Genomic DNA, 19,238 nt, shown 5'->3' with positions numbered 1-19,238 from the left:
GCCTATTTCGATTCGCCGAGACAATATGTAATTAGGCAGTACATACCTACGTACTGAGATGCTGAGATACTGTATCACGGCTCAAACCACCTCAGGCGTTTTCCCGCTCATATGTCTGCGGTCTCGATCCAGGCTTCCTATTCTCATCGCCAGCACTGGTGCCTGCATCGTTTTCCTTCTCCTTCTCCCTCGTCTTCTTCCCCTCCTCCTGGGCCTCCTTATCTTCCGCTTCACGAGGGAACAACTCCCCCACCAGACCTGGCAGAAACCTCTCCAACCGTCTTACGGTCTCGGGCCAGATCTCGGCATCAGTCACCACGCCTCTTTGCGGTTTGATATCTGTTCGTGGACTTCTAGGGCTTTGGGACGGCGCTCCGCTCGTGTCGGTCCGCTGGAGATATCCCGCCCCGTCCATGACTAGCAGCGTGTTTTTGACGCCTTCGCGGACTGCTTCAGATAAAGCGTCTGTCTGGGAGGATTTGGGATCGATGGTGCCGGCGTTCATGAGGCGGTCCAGGAGGGATAGGGTTTTCAGGTATATGTCTGCCATCCTGGTTCCTGTGCCTTTGTCCTCGACTTGGTGCCGCGCGAGTGCATCGTCTTTGACGTCTTGCATTTGGTTCTCGTTGGTTTGTTTTTCTGTATGGTCCTCGCCCTCTTCATCTTCTTCATCTTCTTCTTCCTCGGCGGCAGCGAGAGTCTCGGTGGTGAGAGGGATGTCGTGAAGTCGATCAAGATAGCGGAGGAACACTTTACACAAAAGTCCGCCCATCTGTGCCCTGGTTTCGTTCATGCCCAAACTGTCGAGCTGGTAGACTTCAGGTTTCAACAACCTCAATGTAAGAGGGAATAGCACTTCGTCGAAGATGGCGGTCCATTCGGCGTGTTCGTGACCTGTATCCGCCACACTCTCGCCGAGTAGAGTCCGCTGGAGAGCTGAGATGGCGCGATAGCGGACCTCGCGGCAGGGATTGACGCATTGAGAACACAGCGCACGGAATACCGGACTCCAGTAGGCTGCCCACGCTTCACTTCTCTCCAAATGGCTCTGGTCAATCAGGCTAGGCACGCGCTCGGTTAACTGGTAGATCAATGAGACTGCCTGGTTGGCACGAGTTACCAACGCGGCGTCCTCCGGTCTGGCGTCCTTGGCCCTACGTCCCTGCTTGGCCGCAAAGTCCTTGCGTTTCTCCTGGATACTCCCGATCGAGCCCGCAGAGGCAAAATCGTTTGCCAAACTAACTGCGGATTCGAAGTTGTCTGCTGTGAGCGCCTGATCTTGGGTGGCCAGGTGGCTCAAAATATCCAAGACTTTCTCTGCTTCGGTTTTATGCTGATGTAGACGTTGTAGGGTGGACCAGAAATCAGGGGATTTGGTAATCTCGTTGCGCAGAGGGGTGGCGCTGGAGATCGCGGCCGAAAGACCGGAAGTTATCGTAGAAGCGGTGCGATCGAGGGTCTGGTCATCGAAGGACGAGATGGCGTGGAGGACGACCGGGGCGCGCATGAAGTCGTGAGTCTGTACGATTATTAGTGGCCGTGAAGGCCCCGAAAGCGAGGCAGATAATAACTTACGTAGCTATACCCCAGCAACTCCAGGAGATAGTGGACCACCCGGGCTGCTGCAAGAGGGTGAAGATTCGAAGCATCCCTAACAGCATTCTGTAGTGAGCCGGTGAGTTGTTCACCCGCTGCAGCAATCGTCTGGTCGTCTCGCAGCGTGAGTAGTGTTGCAAGTTCAAGCAGGAATACCGTGCCAGGATCGTACTCAGGTCCTGCCTTGGGCATCCGATGACCGTTTACCCTGACAGTAACAGGTATAGGCCGTTCCGGCTTGACTGTCACCACCGGGGAGGATTCCTCTAGTTGAGACAGTAGAGCGGAAACCAGATATTTGATCTGTGTCGGAGGCAGCGAGAACATATGTTGAAGCACACGATCCGGTCGACAGGCTTTCACGCAGTCAACGGAAGAGAGAGTATTTTCCAGCTCTTCTTCCGAGGGTTCGGGTGGGTCATCTGCCGCATAGCTGGATAGATAGGACGTGAAAGTCGAAAAGATACCGCTCTCACTGAGTCGGCCGTCTCGATCGATGACCTGTGAAGGTGGTTGCAGAGGGATCGGGCCAATATCACCCAGTCTGCTCTGTTCGAACGTCGGCAACGTGATCAAAGAGTTAACAAAGAGATTCCGTAGAATTCGCACGATATAAATCCACGTGTCTCCGACCGCATTCTCGTGGCCCTGCAGGATGCGAAACAACAAAACGGTCGACAGCTGGGCTTTAAAGTCTCGTCCGAGTCTGACGGCCATTTCACTGACCATGATTCTCTTCTTTCCCACCTGCACTTCCGTGTTCAGGGACGTGCTTGGTGGCACTTCAGTCGCCAGCCCGCTGATTTGACTGACACTGTACACGATGCGGTCGAAGGCTTCGGTGATGCCGTACTTACCGGCAATCTGGGCGCACTGGTCAAATCCAACCACGACGCGGGAGAAGACAGCATCATCCGACGCTGACATGAAGACGTAGCAAAGCGTGGCGACGATCGGCTTCCAGGTGGCCTGGAACATCTCGGCGTCGAAGGCGTTCGTGTCACACAACTCCAGGGAGCCAGCGTCGTGTGTTTTCAACAACAACTCCTTCCAAGCATATTCAAAGGCGTGTTTGTTCTCGTGTTCGTCCGGCAGGATTATCTCATTCTGTTTGATAGCCTCGTAGATGTCCTGCAGGAACTGCGGAGGGAAGTCCTTGCCCGCATTGACGCCACGAAGATTTCGGGCAAAGTCCTCATGCGACATTCGCTTTTGAGTCTTGGCAACATTGGGATTGTACAGGTCCGTGTTCAGCATGATGATCGCATAGGCGAGCACGAAGGCTGCGTCTTTGTCTGCAATGTCCTCCGGCGCCGTCGCCTCGATGTACTTTTCCGTGAAGGTTATTACAATTCGTTCAATAAGTGCTGCTTCGCCTGGGAGACGGAAGGAACCAAGCACTTCCCGCAGCGCCTCGTCGATCCGTTTGTCCACAAAGTCGAATTGATCAATGAAGGCCGTGAGGAGCGCCTCGTTGGACCTCTTGGTCAAGAACTCTCCCAGCACTTTCTTCGATAAATGAGAAGTGCCTTTCATGAATTGCGCCACCTGGACTGGATCGTCAGGGTTTGTGATGATGCCATTCTTGACCAGAAATGCCACGCCTGCTTTGGGGTCATCATTGAACTTCGATGCCCCACTCTTGATGATCTTCTTCCTAACTCTTTGTAGCCGAAGTTGTCGTATCCGTTCTTCCGCCCAGGACGGCACTTCCTGGTCTAGCCTTTCTGCGATGAACTGCACGAAGCTCAGCAGAGAATCGAGGCACAGTGGAGGCACGTTCGTTGTGCTCCAGGTCGCAGAGTCTGGGAAGGCATTCCGCGATAGAAGTCCCACCATATCCTCGCAGAGGTCCTGCCTGTCAACCTCGCAATCATAGTTGAGGAAGAGCTCAACCATGAAGCTCGGCATCCGAACGAGCGTGCCAATGGACTCAACCATGGCTTCGCGCGCCTCTGGTCTCCTAGCGCCGCCTTCCAGGCCCAACTTCTGCCGGTCTTTGATGGGTACTGGGGTCGACCGGCCACTGCTTGGTTGCGACGGCGCCGGTCTGACCAACTTTGGAGCTTGGGGCACGCCTTCGTAGAGCGACGGATCAATCCCCGCCTCTTGTGGAATGTCGACTCGGGGATGCAGACAAGCCACAAGGTAGGACAGAAATAGTTCCTGCTGAAGCTTGAGTAGTTTTCGGCATGTGGCTAACAATGTCCCTGCAACTCGTAACGAGCTGTTGAGCAGCACCATGTTGTCCGACCGAACTAGCTGGAATAAATGGCGGCACAGATCGTCTTGCACAAGGGCCGCGAGCACAGGTTGCTTTGCTATCCAAGGGCCGGCAACCTCCAGCGCAACATCGATGATTCTTAGCGCCATGATGCGCATAGCGTCGGTGTGTGTCTTGTCGTGTGGATCGAGCAGATCGATCAGGACCCGGAAGAGCTCCTTAATGGATGGCAAAGCGTAAGGCTCGACGTTCTCGAACTCGTCCTCGGTCGCGGGCGCATTCGTGTTCTGCGGCTCTGAAGACGATGTCTTGGGTTCGGCAGCACCCTCAGCACTGACCCGGCCATCCACGTCGACACTCGGTCTCTCCGGCTGGCCATTCCCCATGACACTCCCCGTCATGGGCGGTTCAATCTTCAGCTCATCTGTGGGACTGGCCAACGTCGTTCTGGTGTTCGACCGGCTCCTTGACTTTGGAATCTCCTCCACCTTGAGGCTCTTCAACCGCCCAAACACAACCTGACACATAGTGACCATGGCCATCTCCGCACTCCGTCTAAGAACTTCGGAAAGCCGGGCCTGACAGCACATGCTCAGCCCCGTACTCATCATCTCACAGATGCTCTCATCGCCCAGGAGCTGGCCCTCGGGTCTGGAGATGATCGACTCCATCAGCCTCAATATGCGCAGCAAAACGACCTCATCCGCCGCCGTGTCACTAGCTTCAAAGCGGCAGTGGGTGATGGCCGCCGAGAGCAAGTGCATGGCCTGAGAAATCCTTGGTGAGCGGATCGTGACGATGTGGTATGCGAAGAACTTCGTAATGGATATGACCGCTAGACTCGTCATCGCGGCGCTCGTGGATGAGCTGCGTATGACTTGCAGGAATGGGTGGAGGAGCTCCGGAGCGTCGACCGCAGAGACATCCCGACAACCAGCCAAGTCACGACGCAGACGTGCAAAGGCTGTAAGGAGTGGATTATCCTGCATGCTCTTCCCTTTGCGGCCGCGAAGCCCCCATCTGCTAGCTAGGCTGGAGTTGTCGTCGTCGCCAGCGCCGGGAACATTGAGCCTGGCCATTCCTGGATCCAGCATGACGGGGCCTTTGCTCGTGCGGCGTGGCTGTGACGATGACCGGAGCAGTTCCTTCTCTTGCACTCTTGTTGCCCCTCCTCCTAGAATGGCTGACACTGAAGACTGAGCCCAGCGGGCGTGCTTGCGCATCGCGGACGTGATCGTTATACATTCTTGGGTGATGAGGGCGATCGGGTCAATGGCGATGGTCATCGCCGGTTCGAACGGCACGTTCGCGGGATAGGGGGTCATTATCTGTGTCTGCGAGAGAACTGACGCAAGAATTGTAACACCGGGACGTGGCACGTCGCTGCCGGGCCCCTCGCCCATGGTGGCAGGTTGAGGCCAAGGTGTAGGAGTCGTCATGTTACTGTCTTCGCGCCAAGTCGCATCCTAGTCTCTGCTCTCGTCTTAAGACGCAAGAAAGGATGCAGAAGGTGCTAAGCATGCTGAAGGGAAGACAATGACACCTGTTTATACAATATTAGCCGGTGTGAACACCTGGTTCTTTCATCGCTGCCCTCAGTCGCGTGGACTGGGCGTAGTGACATGGCTGCAGCCAATTGGAAGGAAGGTAAGCCGGACGCATTGCACGTGATTAAGCCTTGTACACGGCTCAGCCTCGTCACGCATATGCCGGAGAGTCAAGCGCACAGGGAAGGCAGAAAAGAATATTGAGAAATTCTGTCGTTGAAATCTATCTAAGACAAAGGCCGCAAGCCGAATTGTACTAGACGGGGTATACCCATGATTGAAGACCTCCCAACGCCCTACACCATGCGCTCAAAAAGGCGGGTGGGTTAAATTGCCGTCCCAACACAAGAAAACATGTCCATGTGGACGCTGACACTTTATGGTCATGACGGAAGCGCTCTTCCAACCTTCATAAAAATCAACCCATTCCCGTCCAAGACCATACTCCATACCCAACCTCACTCAAGCCCCACTTGAAGCCTCCGGCATGGTCTGCTCCCCCTCCTCCAACAAATCGGTAATCCTGGCCAATTTGCTGATAGTTTCCCTGCCTTGTCCCATCAACAGCAATCTCTCAGCGTTGGCAGGGAGTCCCAAGTATGCAGGCGGTTCTCGCTCGGGCAGTGTATCCACCCAGCCCATGAAGTCGCGAATCGTGGTCCCTGAAGGAACCTTCAGCGCCTGGCCCTCATCCGGATCAGACACCAGTTCGTGGTCCGTCTCATACGCAGCAGGGTCGAACACTTTGCTGACAATTTGACCCAGCAGCGAGAAATCTGCCTCATCATCGATCTTGCCACCATACATCTCCGTCACTAGCGTCCGAATCAAATCCCACGGCATTTTGACAGGGGCCACATTTGAACGCCCCTGTGCGATTGCATCGACCCAGGCATCTATTATGAATGAACAACATTCATAGTCGCTGTCATTGAACTCCCACAGGCCTTTCCATCCCAATGTTGGCGCATATCGGAGCCGTTCTTGCAGCACAGCATGAAGGAAGCATAGCAGGAGGTAGAGTCTAGCCTTCTCCACCGGCGTCCGCGTGCCACGGTCCGACAGTACCGTCATGGTGTCCTTCATATTCGCTTTCATGCCGGCAGGTTGCTCGTACACCAGTGTTCTGCACGCTTGCAGGAGATTGACAGGGATCTTGGGGCTTGATTCCATCGACAAGAACAGCCTGAAGTCGGGGTGTGGTTTGAGCGCAGACAGACGTTTCTCTAAGCTCTGCAACCACTGAGGTGCCAGGTGAACGTTCTTGATCAGCACCCAGCTGCCACTCGCCGCAGCGCTCGTGATCGCTTTGTCTGCGCTGGCGACACTCTCTTCGGATCCCATAGCGACATTGGCACATGATGTGTTCTGCTTCTCAACCAGAGCATCAACCTTGTAACTTGCGTCGAAGCCGGGGTTGGAGCACAACGCGATCGGTATCGAAGACGTGACCTGCGCGACGATCGTTCTCAAGTCGTCATCGCCCTGGAAAATCTCTGGTCCAAACACGCCTGCTACCAGTGCTTGAGCTGCCGGCAAGAATCTGTCTGGTCGAGCTAGCTTGATCAGTAACAACTTGTACAGATTCTGGTCAATGGTGTTGTCAGTCTCATCCCAAAGGATCGGGACGCAGTGCTCGGCACGCTCAGCCGACATGAACTGTTTCCAACCTGTGCTTGTGGCATCAATCTTGTCTTGTTTGAAGATTGGAATCCGCTTGACTGCCGGTATGATGTCCTCGTCATGACCGTCCGCCGGCACTGCGCCACGGGAATGGGGTCGGTCTTCCAGAATGAGCTCCATCGCCGAGTGGTCAAATTGGTAGGGAGTGGCTCGAACAAGAAGCATCGCCAGTGTGATTCGATCCTTTTGCAGCAGAGATAAGGAGGTTCGGCGGTAGGCTTCCACGAAAATGTCCTTCAGGATGATTTCGCTTCGCTCCTCATGATTTGTCTTGTCCGTGAGATGGGGGTTCCGGTGGAGAACCGTATGGAAAATGTCGATGAAGTATTGTAGCGAGAATCTGTATCCGTGGTTGAGATGATGCAGCTGTTCGAGGAGAGCGAAGATGGCGCTGCACGCATTTGCAATGCGACTGTAGCTTTGAGTGATGCGCTCAACTTCAGCCATTACGCCTTCCGTTTCCGCAACCTTTTTAGTGATGACGGCCGCCTCCTTCTTCAGAGTTTCAAGTGTCTGAATGACGTTGTCATCGTCGAGAATGTTACCGCGAGACTCGTTCAGGGCCTGCAGTAGTCTCTTTTCCAGTTGTCGGAGATTGGTGTCGAACTCGCCTTGCATTTTGACCAAGTTGGTCCGTCTCCTGTCCACATCCGGCCGCTCTGCCTTGAGGACGTCATCTAGCGATTGCGTCTGCAAGCTGCTTCGCGTGACTGTGAAGTTGATGAAAGTAGTCCTGCTGCAAACGTCTGGTGCAAAAGCCGCCGAGGGATTTCTAGTCGAGAGATACAATTGGAAGTGCTCAGAGAAGTCGATCTCTTGCTTGCCGAGCTGGATAAGGACTCGACCGCCCGTCTTCTGGTATTCTTTATTGAGCACGTGCGTCAAGATAGGGTCCAAGTATTCGGCGTCCTGGATCAAGATCGGATTGCCAAAACGTAATGCGCTCTCAAGCTGCTTCGTGAAAGCATCGTCAAGGAAGCTTGTCACTGTCAATTTCCTGTCTTGGTGCTCCTGCTTCAAGAATTCTGTGACTCTGCCCGGCGGATCGATAATCAAGGGATACCGGTTGAAGCGTTTGAGCATGATGGCATTTTCCATGCACAAGTCGTCCGCGGGAAGCGAGTGCCGCTGCCATTCCAGACGTTCGTCCGCGGAGGATAAATAGCCCAGTACTGAGCCGTCGCTCTTGCAGGAGATGCCAGATTGAGACATATGGTGCAGCCAATCATCAACCATGGACTTTCTGAACTGTTGGTCGTACAAGCCTCCATATGCTAGGAATGCCGACGCGATGACCACATCGCCGACCAGAGTCTGAATTTGTGTCTCGAATGACTTGCTGGCCGCGTCCCACCGGACACGTTCAGATGAAAGACTGTCCAGGAGACGAAGACTCCGGTCGACTTTGGTCTGGACGCGGGCCATTTCGCTCTTGATCGCTTGCGTCTCACTGATGAGGGCGGCATATTCTGTCTTGTACGTGGCAATGCTTTCCTCAAGCTTCGAGATTGTATTCTCGATGGCTTTGGCTTCCGCCTTGGTCTGCAGTGCCTTGTCCTCGAGCTGCTCCACTTCGGCTCGCAGAGGTCCCACTCGGTCAAGGATCTCAGAATAGTTGACTTGCGCTTCGACCCATTGGACGAGCGGACCGCAGGCCTTGCTGGCGCGGTTGACCTTCTCGAACGTAAAGTCCTCGTTGGACAGGTAGTCGTGGCGCATCTTCTGTCGGAGACTGGGCGTCATGTCTTTCTCGTTGTCATAGTTGACGATATTCGCAATGAAGTCGTCTCTTCGCACGACAGCTTGAATAGCCTTCCAGTTGTCGACCTTATGACCGAGTAACGTGCATACTGAATCCAAAGCAAGCTTGACACCAGATGGCGGATTGGCCATCGATCGAACTTCGGTGAGATATTGTCTCTTGATGTTGCTGACACTGCGTTGCGCTTCGATGACTGCCGGCTCGGCTTTGGCCAAATCACCCAGCACAATTTCTTTTCGGCTAGCTATCTCCTTCTCCTGCTTCTCGAGTTCGGTCTGGATCTCGAGTGAGGTCGTCTTTTGCGATTCTGCTGTCCGCTGATCGGCCACCATGCGTTGCAGCTTTTCATTCGCCTCGGCATCTTTCAGTTCCAATTGTTGCTTCTTCTGCGCCAGGCTTGCCCTCAGGTCGCGTACCTTGTCGACAGTATCCCGGAGCTTCTCGAGACCGACGTTGAGATGCCGCTGTTGCTCTTCGAGGTCTTCACGCTTCTCTCTGAAGAGTTTGCCAAATTGCGTCACAAAGTCAAGGTAGTGGCGGGGCGTGAGGTATGTGACGATGCCCTGCTGGCGCTCCAATCGATCATTGGTCTTTTGGACAGAGTAGTGTATATGCACCATTGCGTTGACGATCGTATCTCGGTGTGACGCCGGCAGAGCGAGGTCCCTGTAAGCGACTGGGATACTGTCAGGGGCGGTGAAATTTGGCTTGTCGAGGTCGATGGACTGGGTGAGTTCGTAGCCAACTTGGAAGAGAGCTTGATCGGACCAGTCGCCCATCCAGTTGAGTACGCAGCGGTTGAACAACGCTGGACTGGTAGCAGCCTTGGATGATAGACCATCTTGTGGCGGGTTCATGGTGAAGACAACATGCAGGTTGCGGACAATCTGCTGCGTGAACCACTTGTAGAGTTCTTCTTGCGAGTCCAGCATGAGATTCTGTCGCTGAGCTCCCTCTTTGCACGCTGTCATGAGCGCGGAGTATTCATCCCCCTCGAAGAGACCCGGCACCTCTCCGTTGGCGAGCAAGGTGTTCATGCGTTCGAGGAACCCAGAATCGAGGACGTTCGACTCGTCCATGATGAAGCACACCTTCTGGCCCCGTGTGCCGCAAGCTTTCAGTACAGTCCTCAGATCATCATCGAAGTCTTCCGCAGAGTAGCGGCCGTGGACTTTGATTTGGAATATACTCAACCCATTCATCCAGGCCACAAATCGTGACAATGTTGTCTTGCCACTCCCACTGGTGCCGATAAGAATAAGGTGGCCTTGAGGTTGGCGGAATACTCGATCAATGCGAAGAGCATGCTCAAGGACATCGTTGAAGAGCACAAGCGGGACATCAACCTCTTCTTCACAAAATGTCTTCAGACGTGCTTTGACGAACTCCCGCAATTGCTCTTGTTCGACAGACACATAGTTCTTGGACAGCCAATTCGAGAACAAGATCGGTCCGTGAAGAGCATGGTCAATATATGCCGTTGGGAAGTGCTCCAGCGCCGTCCGGCGGACCATGTCAGATGTCCAAACACGTTCATCTTGTTCGACGAGTCGGTCCTGGAACAAGCGCAATGCCTCATGAGCCCAGATACGGAGCAGCCCTTCCAAGGAAAGGTGCTCAAGGGGCGCTATGGCTTCGTATATGCCACGAACCCATCGAGTCAATTCTCTAGGCGAGTAAACATAATGCGGCTGAATGTCGGGTGTGAACCTGGCTTGTGATTTCAGGTAGAAATCGACCATGGCATGAGTCAAGGCATCGGCGAATCCACGTAGAGATGGCACGACCTTGAGGACCGCGTTGTTGAATGTGCCGTAGATCTGTGTCAAGGAAACTTCACCAGGGTAGTCGACCATGACCACGGGTGCGTGTCGTAAGAATCGGTCACCCATAGGATGACGACCCGCATCTTCTGGCGGGTTGCAAGCACCGACGAACTGGATACGGTCCAGAGTCACCCAAGCTCGATCAGATGTGCGCCAGAAACCATTCTGTTCTACAAGCTGCCGCAAGAAGCTGATAGCTCGTTGGGTGCCATACTTGTCGGGCGCTGGCAGATTGATTTCGTCGCAGAAGATGACCAACCAACGCCCAAGCTGGGTAGGCGAGAGTACCATCCCGTTCAGCGTCTTCTTGTACTCGCAGTATTGTTCGAACGTTTTGATGACCAATTCTGGCTGAGTGGCGCTAGAGAAATTGAGACCAACAACTTCCATGTCGGGAAGTTTGCGCAGTGCGCTGAAGAGCGTCATGGTCTTACCGGAACCCGGTGGACCGCAGAGCATCAGGGGTTTGTGTTCAGCCAACCACGAGTACAAGACGTCCTCGTGGCGCACAGTGTCCATCGTGGGAATGATAACATCGGTCTGGGTGATGGAATGAGTGTTCAGGTCAATAGTAGGAACCTGGGACTGCCAAGGTACCCATTGTGCATGTGGTAACGTTACGTCGTAGTCGATGAGGGAAGCAGTGCCGTCCAAGCCTGGTAGTTCGATACTGGTCATTGTTGAAAGGAAATCACCAAACTCTTTGCGAATACTCAACGATGCATCGCCCACAAGACTCCACACAGTTGCCAGCAAAAGCTTCTTCGAGGTGAAGGCTTCGGTCTGTTCCACTTCCAGGGGAAATTCAGGGTGGTTCATGTTGTACTCCAGAATCGTCCGGCAACCTTTGGCCAGAAGACTGAAGAGAGAGTCAAGCGCCCGGGCGGTGGTAAACTCCATGATATGTTTGTGGTTCCTCGCTGTTGACAGTGCCTTCAATAGGAAGCCGTCCCGCTCGACCAGCGCTCTCAATGTCTCCACCACATGGCGTTGGGTTTCCTCAGCCTTTGCACCGAGACCCGCCGCTTTAATTTCGTCGTCAAGATCCTCAAAGGTACGATCTGCCAGCTTTTGCAAGTAATGATCGATCATCAAAGACGGACTGACGGTGTCATCTGAGAACCACACCATACCGCAGCGACTGACCGTTGCAAGTGTGGCATACTTCAAGCTTTCGACCTCGAACATGATTCGAACATTGGGCGGCAGATTAAGTCTTTCACCATTTGGCAGAGTGAGCAGCTTGTTGTCGTCGAGCACGCTATTCAGGTTTTCCACCCACTCGGGGTCGACATCGCCATCGAAAACAATCCAATGCCGCTTGCTGTCTTCGCCACGGAGATTGTCGACGATCTTTCGCAAGCTGGCGGTAAACAAACCGTCAGTCCATTCGCGAGTTGTGCTGTCCAGGCTGCCATAGAGAGCTTCTTTTGACATAACCTTTGGATCGATAACGTGGTGTACGCCTTCAATACCCTCGACCTTCTGCAGAGCTTGTAGCAGGACTCTCCAGATTGCTGATTTGCCAGAAGCAGACTGTCCTACCATCATGACACCATGGTGAATATTTTGGATCTGATACAGCTGAAGAATCTTTGTCATCCAGGCTTCGCTTTCAGTGAGGTGATGTTCTTGCATGACTTCCTTGATGGCTTCAATGAGCCGAGCCATGTCAGCAGGAACATATTCAACGTCAGGGAAATCCTGGGCCTGTAGGTCAACAAGAGTCTCGACATCCTGTTTGATGAGCTTGGGAGAGACTGTTTCTCTAATGCTCTGTACAATGATCTGAGGCTCCAGAATGCTTTCATCACTGAGTGTATCCTCCGAGCTTTGCATGCGAATGCGCTTGAGCCCACCGGAGCTGACGAGGACACTTTTTAGTGCTCGCAAGCCAAAGTCGTAGTGAGGTTGCTTCGAGAGTCGGCGAGCGCAATGGTCGAAAAATGGGACGACTTGATGGGAGATCTGCTTGGCTTGCTTGAAACCCTGCGAAAACAGCATGACTTCGGCAATCAGTTCCTTGTCAGGCTTGGACATGGCAACACTTCTGAAAAGCTTCTTCAAATTGTCAGGCAAGTTGGAACGCCCAGCGTAGCCAGGATTCATGGTGATGAACAAGCCAGTGTTCGGGTTAACCTTGAATCGGCGGCCAACAAGTTCGATCTGCGCCTTCTGTTCGTTGGTGGTGTTCTTGAGGCCAATCTGGATATTCTGGATCTGCTGAGAGACAGCGGAAAGAATTCTTTCCTCAAGTCGATTGAATTCGTCAAAGCATCCCCAGGCTCCGACCTGACACAGACCCAAGAAGATGCGGCCCATGGCCTGGAAGTCAAACGTGTCATCACAGCAGAATACCAGCGTGAAACGTCCCAATTGAAGTCCCAGAGCCTTGACTGACTCGGTCTTTCCTGTCCCAGCAGGGCCATAGGGCGAACCACCGAGTCGCTGGCAGAGAGCTTGCGTCAACGTGAGGAAACAGCGGTCGGTAAGCGGCGTCCGGACGAGGCGATCTGGCACGCCCAGGTATTCGTACCCGTAGTCGAGGTCGGCATTGGCCATCTGAATGCGTAGGCGGCTCATCAAATCTGCGCTGGGGTCATAGACATAGCGCATCTGCAGGATCCAGAGATGGTGCCCGGGCGTGTTTGCTTCGGCCTCGATTAGTTTGGCGATGACATCCCGTTGATGCACCGCCTCGGTGATGAAATGCTCGCACTTTTTGCGAGTCAACGCGGGCAAGTCGTGAAGGACACTTTCGGCCAACAGGTTGAGCAATCTGACTTCGTACCCATGGAGCTTCGACAAACCTTGTCCGGCGGCTTCGAGTGCTTCCTGGACCAAGTCCGTCCAGACAATCTGGGCCCCAAGTATCATGATTTGCGCAGGGAACCTCCTCATATAGTCCTGGAACTGCTCCACATCGAGGTCGTCAGCGGTGAATAGCGGTCTGAAAGCCATAACAGCTTCTGTGAGCAGTTCAGCTAAGGTCTGCTTCACATTGTTGTCAAGTGCGGAAAGCCAATCGTTGATCTTGGGCAGCTTGATCAGAGACACTTCCTTCTTGAGCATGACGACTTCGCCTTCCTTTGAGGTCACCGCAGTAATCGTGTTTTCGTCGTTGACTTCGGCACCAGAAATCCCCGCAAACATCTTCTTGAAGTGTTTGGCCACACGCGTGCTATCGTTGCTGTTGCCGATGATCTCGAGCAAGTCCTCGTCCCCTACGAAGTAGAAACGTGGGAATGACACCCGCTCGCGCTCGAGATACTCGCCCAAGGCCTTCTGGATCTTGCTTAAAAGCTCGGCCAGTCGTTCGAGGGACTTCTGAACACCAGGAATCGAAAGGACGTCCATCACGAACGGGGACTTGTAGACCTTCTTCATCACTGCCGAGAACTCGGTGTTGATGTTTGAGAATCTGCTTGACTCGGTAGGCAGAAGATGCTTGATGTCGTTGTTGCCAGTAAAGACGCCTTCGAGGTAGACCCATTGCCTCTGGACATCGATCCAAACGTCGAATAGAACATGGACCCGGTTCAGCTTGTCCTCCCACGATGATGCTTCTTCCTCGAATTCTTTGTAATATGGCGAGTGGCGCATGGCTTGGAGGGAATTCAGGTTCTCGCTGCATTTAGAGAAGAGGTCATCCCAGCCCCGGATAAGACGGCATTTATTCTGGTAGTTGACCAAATCCAGCGGATAGCTCTGCCATGTCTCTCGAACCTGTCGAACGAATTCTTCGAGTGCAAGTTCTCCACGTGCTTGGACGATAATGTCTCGTATTGTAGATTCGCTGGTCACTGGCTGAAGATCCCACACGTCTCCTAGAGTCATTGAGACCTCCGAGTATCGCTTGTTAGGCTTCAGGGCTTTGTAGATTTTCAGCCAGTGTCGTTCTCGGATCGCATCGGACTTGAGATCAGTGAGGAGAGGATTTGCCTTGATCAGTTGTCGAAGAACGTTCTGGACGTGCTCAAAAGCGGCATACTGTCGCATGCGGCTGGGCATCTCTTTGGTCATCTTCACCAGGCCCTCCAGTGACTGGCGCAGTTTGCGAGGCTGAAGGCTAGTCCATAGCATGTCACGGAGCTCGGTTATGCTCTGCCATATCGTCGACAGCGCCGACCACACAGATTTGAAATCGTTCACCTCCTCCAGCGCTGCAGCCAGGGCGTTGTCCCGGACCAGAGGCAAAGCAAGAGCTTCTTTTGCTCGGGACACAGTCTCGGCTTCTGCCTGCAACTTCTGCATGCGTCCTTCGTACATCCGCAGAAGCTCGGCAGCTTCAGCGGGTGGGATGGTGCCCGATACTGGTTTCTCTTCAGTCCACTGCGCAACCACGTCCGTGATCCGGCCGGTGATGACACGATCCTCGGCAATGATATTGGCACGAAGAGCGTCTGTCTGATCTTCGACAACCTTGCTCTTGCGGTTCAAAATCTCCTCAAAGGCGTCCCACTCGTCGCTGACTTGATTGGCGTAGAGCCAGTCACTAGGGAAATTGTACCGCTGACGGGAAAGAGTCGTCTGACCTTGCCGGAAGATCTCGACTTCAGGCTCCCATAATACTGCATTACGCCGACATTGCTGGACGGTGGTGATGAATGCGACTGCTTGGGCGGTCGAAGACGCTTCCAGGGATTGGTTTTCGAGTTCCGAACGAGATCGCTTCATTTCAGAGTAGACTTCTGCCATGCGGTTCCCGAGGATTCCGCCAAACTTGGTCGTGATCTCGTATTGCCACTGGTCATATTTCTGTGTGATTTTCGCCTGAACCTGCTCATAGTCGAAGACAACGGTGCCGAAAGTCTTACGTCCCTCAGATGTGTCAAAGGTGGAACGGGCATGGCGGACTTCCTGGAGTAATTGATGCCACTGAGCCAGATCGTCACCCAGAACTTCACGGAACTGGTCACTGCGGAGATCCCACAAGTTCTGGTAAGTGTACCATTCTTCAAGGTAGATAGCCATGTCTTCGATCCTGGCGTCAATGGCACTGTAAGCAGCCTGAAGCGCCCCCACGTTGAGCATGGGTAATTCAGTAAAGGTCGGCACCTGTTGAGGGGCGCCGATATCTGCGGTCACTTGATATCGGGACGCTCTGATCTGCGGCAAATGGCATAGTATATCCAACCAGTCTTCGAGTTGATGTATCCAAGACGCCCTGACGAAATTCAGAGGAGGGTCGACAAAGACAGTCTGATTGTTCATCATTATTTCGATCTGTATCTCAGGAAACTGCACATTGTAGATTGTTTCCTCAAAGGCGGGATATTGCGCTCCGGCTGACATGAACGCAGCAGTCCAGTGCTTCAGAGCCGCTTGAAGCCGGTTCTCGAAAATCTGGCGCAACTGCATGTTCAACTGAGAGACCCAGCTGGACAGATTCGAATAATTTTCGAGATTCATCTTGTCGACGGCATTCTGAATGACGTCCACCTGGGCCTGAAACTTCTTGGCCGTGTATGGACATGTCTTCATCTCTGAGATCGCTTGTTGAATGCTCTGCTCGAGGTTTCGCACGGTGGCTGTCTTATTTTGCAGTGTGGTGACGGCCGCAGCCAGATCGCGGACGTATTGCACATGGGCCGAATCGTTGGACGTGGCCTTCCCTTTAATATGTAGTTCGTAGGAGTGGATAAAAGAGTCCCATTTTAGCTTGATGCCCGTCCCGAAAAGGCTTTGGACCTCCTTTTCGTAGCCTGCCATCAGTGGTGCCATGTCAGGTATCTCTTGAATTGCCCGAAACGCGGCAAAATATCCTGCCACGCTTTCCATAAGGCTAAGGGCATAAGGATACACGCGCTGCGCTTGTTTGGCGGTCGTTGCTATCCGATGCGGAATTTGATAGTTGAGCCAGCTCAGGTTCCGGACTTCCTTGAAGAGGGAGATTGCATGGTTGTCGAAGTTCACAATGAGCTCCATCGCTCCGTTGGAGGCGCGACTTCGCGAAATGGTAAACAGCCTGCCGGTGACGGAAATGTCTCTGGCTTGGATGTCTCGGAGCCATGCCTCGTAGATGTCGCGAGTCGTGAGCTTCTTCCGAAACATCTGGCTCTCGGCCTGCAATTTCTCGCCTTCGGTGTAGAGCATCCATTCTTCTCCCAGGACAGCTTGGACCTTGGACATGTAATTTTCCAGCTGTACCTCGATCTGGCGGACCCACAGAATAGCTCCGGCGACGGGAGGGATGTCACGAAGTTGAGCCATCATCTGCGCCTCCGAGCCACCGTACTGCTGCTTGAACCTCTCATGGAGCGCGGCGATCGCGGTCTTGACGTGTTCCAGAAGCTGGGCCTGGTATGCTCCGATAGCACCCCGAACCTTGGGTCTGACGAGTAAAGCGTTGAACTTCTCAAACACGCGGAACATCTCGTTCGCCGTCTTCGCTCTTCCTAGTCGATCCCTTAGCCTCGTGATGATCGAGTCCTCGACACGCGATGTCCGTTCAGTATACTGCACCTCGGCTTGGACCCAGATTTCCGTGCCTTTGGGTGACACATCAAGGATGTCTACATGGCGCACAATTTCATAGGCTGCAGCGACTTCTTCCACGGCGTCGACGTCTCCAAGCTCCTCAATCACCGCAACGCCGCTGTCGTCTGCTACTTGGGTTGGGTCGTTCGCTCTCGCTTTGGGGCCAAGGACATTGACAATGGTCCGGCGCAGTTGTTCGTGATCGTTTCGAAATTGGTAGACATAGCGCAGGCGCTCCTGCGTCTGGGCGTGTCTTGGGACAATCTTGACCGGCACAAAATCGGCATTCTTGCGTCGGGTGATTTCTCGAGCAACGGTCGTAAAGCTCTTCATTTGATCGTCCCACGTTTCCCAAACCAGATTGACCGTGTCCATCAGTTCAGTGAACTCCACCCAGCTCAACGACATGATGGAACGGCCTTGGAGCAAGCGGAGGACGTGGGTGTTCATGTCTTCCGAAATGCCTTCCACCAGCCTCAGAGCTCGCCGGATAGGATAATTGCAGACCCTCCACTTTTTGTTCAGATGGGTGAAGATCAGTACTAGGGCTTCGGCCAGCTTTTGCAGCGAGGTGGCCGAGGACAATTCCTCGAGGGGGAAGTCCCGCATGAGAGTATTGTAGTTTCGCACGACGTCAAGAGAGTCCCTCCATCCAGTGTCGGTCTCGAAACTGACGACGGCCTGTTGCCGCTTGGCCTTCTTGAGGATTTCTAGGGTCAAACGGACGTGGTCCAGGCTTATCTCCTCCACCAGCTTGTTCAAGGCCGCCTCCATCGATAGCCAGAAGCTGATCTCTTGAGCTGCCGATGTCTGAGTAGGAGCGGCATCCTTCACATCCTTGGTGAACTTTGTGATATTCTGTATCGACTTGATCCACGTATTGACATGGTTTTGAATGCTATTCAGGACGGTGGTGTTCTCGAGGACATGGGCGGGGATCAACTGGACGGAAGGTGCTTTGCCCTGTGCTTCCGCATCTTGCATGGCGCCCATCACGACTTCATGCATTGGAAGATGGATCATGGGGATATCGGTGTTCTGTTGCAAATGAAGCAGGCTCATTTCCAATTCGGCGATTCTTCTCTTTGCCCCCGGGACGCCGCCTTTGGCCTGCGGGTCATACCAGTTCCGGGTCGCGGAGCCCTGTTGCCGGGTATAGGCCTCAAAGTAAGGACTGAGAACATTGTGCAGGAGCGAGTAGACGACTTCGTAGGGCGAGATGGCATCTCCAGCCGTGGTTGCTTCGCCGCTGATGTTGTAGGAGCCCGGAAGTTGGAAGACTTGGATCTGGCTGGCCATCGACTTTCGACCATCTAGAGGCCCGGAGAGTTTCAAGAAGGCAATGGTGGCAACCGTCGTCGGCGCGGGACTGAGTTCGGACGACAGCGTGTAAACGTGTTCGATTTCTGCCGACCCATTAGATTCATGCCGCAGAAGACCATTCTTCGACAGACTTGGGGTGTCATTATGGCCATTAACCAACTCTTGCCGAACATCCTTCTGGGCATACAGCGTCACCTGAGGGTCAGCCGCAAATCGAGCACACTTGTTGAGGGCTTCAGCATGGCTGGCTTTGGACAGTAAGCTGCCCACGGCCTCCAGTTCCCGCCTCGCCGCACCCAGAGTCGTCTCGATCAACGCCGCGATATGATGGAGGACATGGAGAGGATCGACGGGCTCCAACAACGAGGTAGGAGCGGAGTCCCCGTTGGGAGTACTAGGCGACAGGACGTCCATGGGAGGTACATCGACTGGTCAGAGGAAACAGAAAATCCGACGATCGAGACATTTGCCAGCACGCTCTGACCTCCAACGCCGGCGCAATGCTGACAAGAACAGATGTGCGTGGGAGTCGAATGTGAAAGTGAAGAAACAAAGCGCTGATGATTCGCAGGTGGTGCGTATGATTTTGGCTTGTAGGCCATCGAACCTGGATTCGCGCAGGACGCGTTCACAGCCCGAGCGGCCCCAATTAAGTTAGGTGGGCATCGCCCGTTAGGCGTCAGGAGCCCCACTTAAAATGCCCGCGGCGTGTGGTGAATTCATATGAGTGCCCCTGAAACTATCCTCGCTATAAACATCCGACCATACAGGGGGTATCATTGCACTCAAAAGCCCAC

At 53.8% G+C, this 19,238-nt stretch overlaps 2 protein-coding genes across 2 annotated transcripts; both read right to left on the bottom strand.

Annotated features, from left to right (window-relative positions):
- Positions 1 to 91: 91 nt before the first annotated feature.
- On the bottom strand, positions 92 to 5,223 carry G647_07196 (uncharacterized protein; the record flags this gene model as incomplete). Its single annotated transcript, XM_008731512.1, has 2 exons — positions 92 to 1,519; positions 1,576 to 5,223. The coding sequence occupies 2 exons, from the start codon at positions 5,221 to 5,223 to the stop codon at positions 92 to 94; spliced, it is 5,076 nt and encodes a 1,691-aa protein (XP_008729734.1).
- A 606-nt stretch (positions 5,224 to 5,829) lies between these two features.
- Positions 5,830 to 18,855, bottom strand: G647_07195 (uncharacterized protein; the record flags this gene model as incomplete). Its single annotated transcript, XM_008731511.1, has 1 exon — positions 5,830 to 18,855. The coding sequence occupies one exon, from the start codon at positions 18,853 to 18,855 to the stop codon at positions 5,830 to 5,832; it is 13,026 nt and encodes a 4,341-aa protein (XP_008729733.1).
- Between the last annotated feature and the right edge of the window lie 383 nt (positions 18,856 to 19,238).

The sequence above is a fragment of the Cladophialophora carrionii genome (genome assembly GCF_000365165.1).
Source record: "Cladophialophora carrionii CBS 160.54 unplaced genomic scaffold supercont1.6, whole genome shotgun sequence".
NCBI classification, from domain to species: domain Eukaryota; kingdom Fungi; phylum Ascomycota; class Eurotiomycetes; order Chaetothyriales; family Herpotrichiellaceae; genus Cladophialophora; species Cladophialophora carrionii.
The sequence above is the reverse complement of the archived record's forward strand: the minus strand, read 5'-3'. Positions and strand labels throughout refer to the sequence as shown.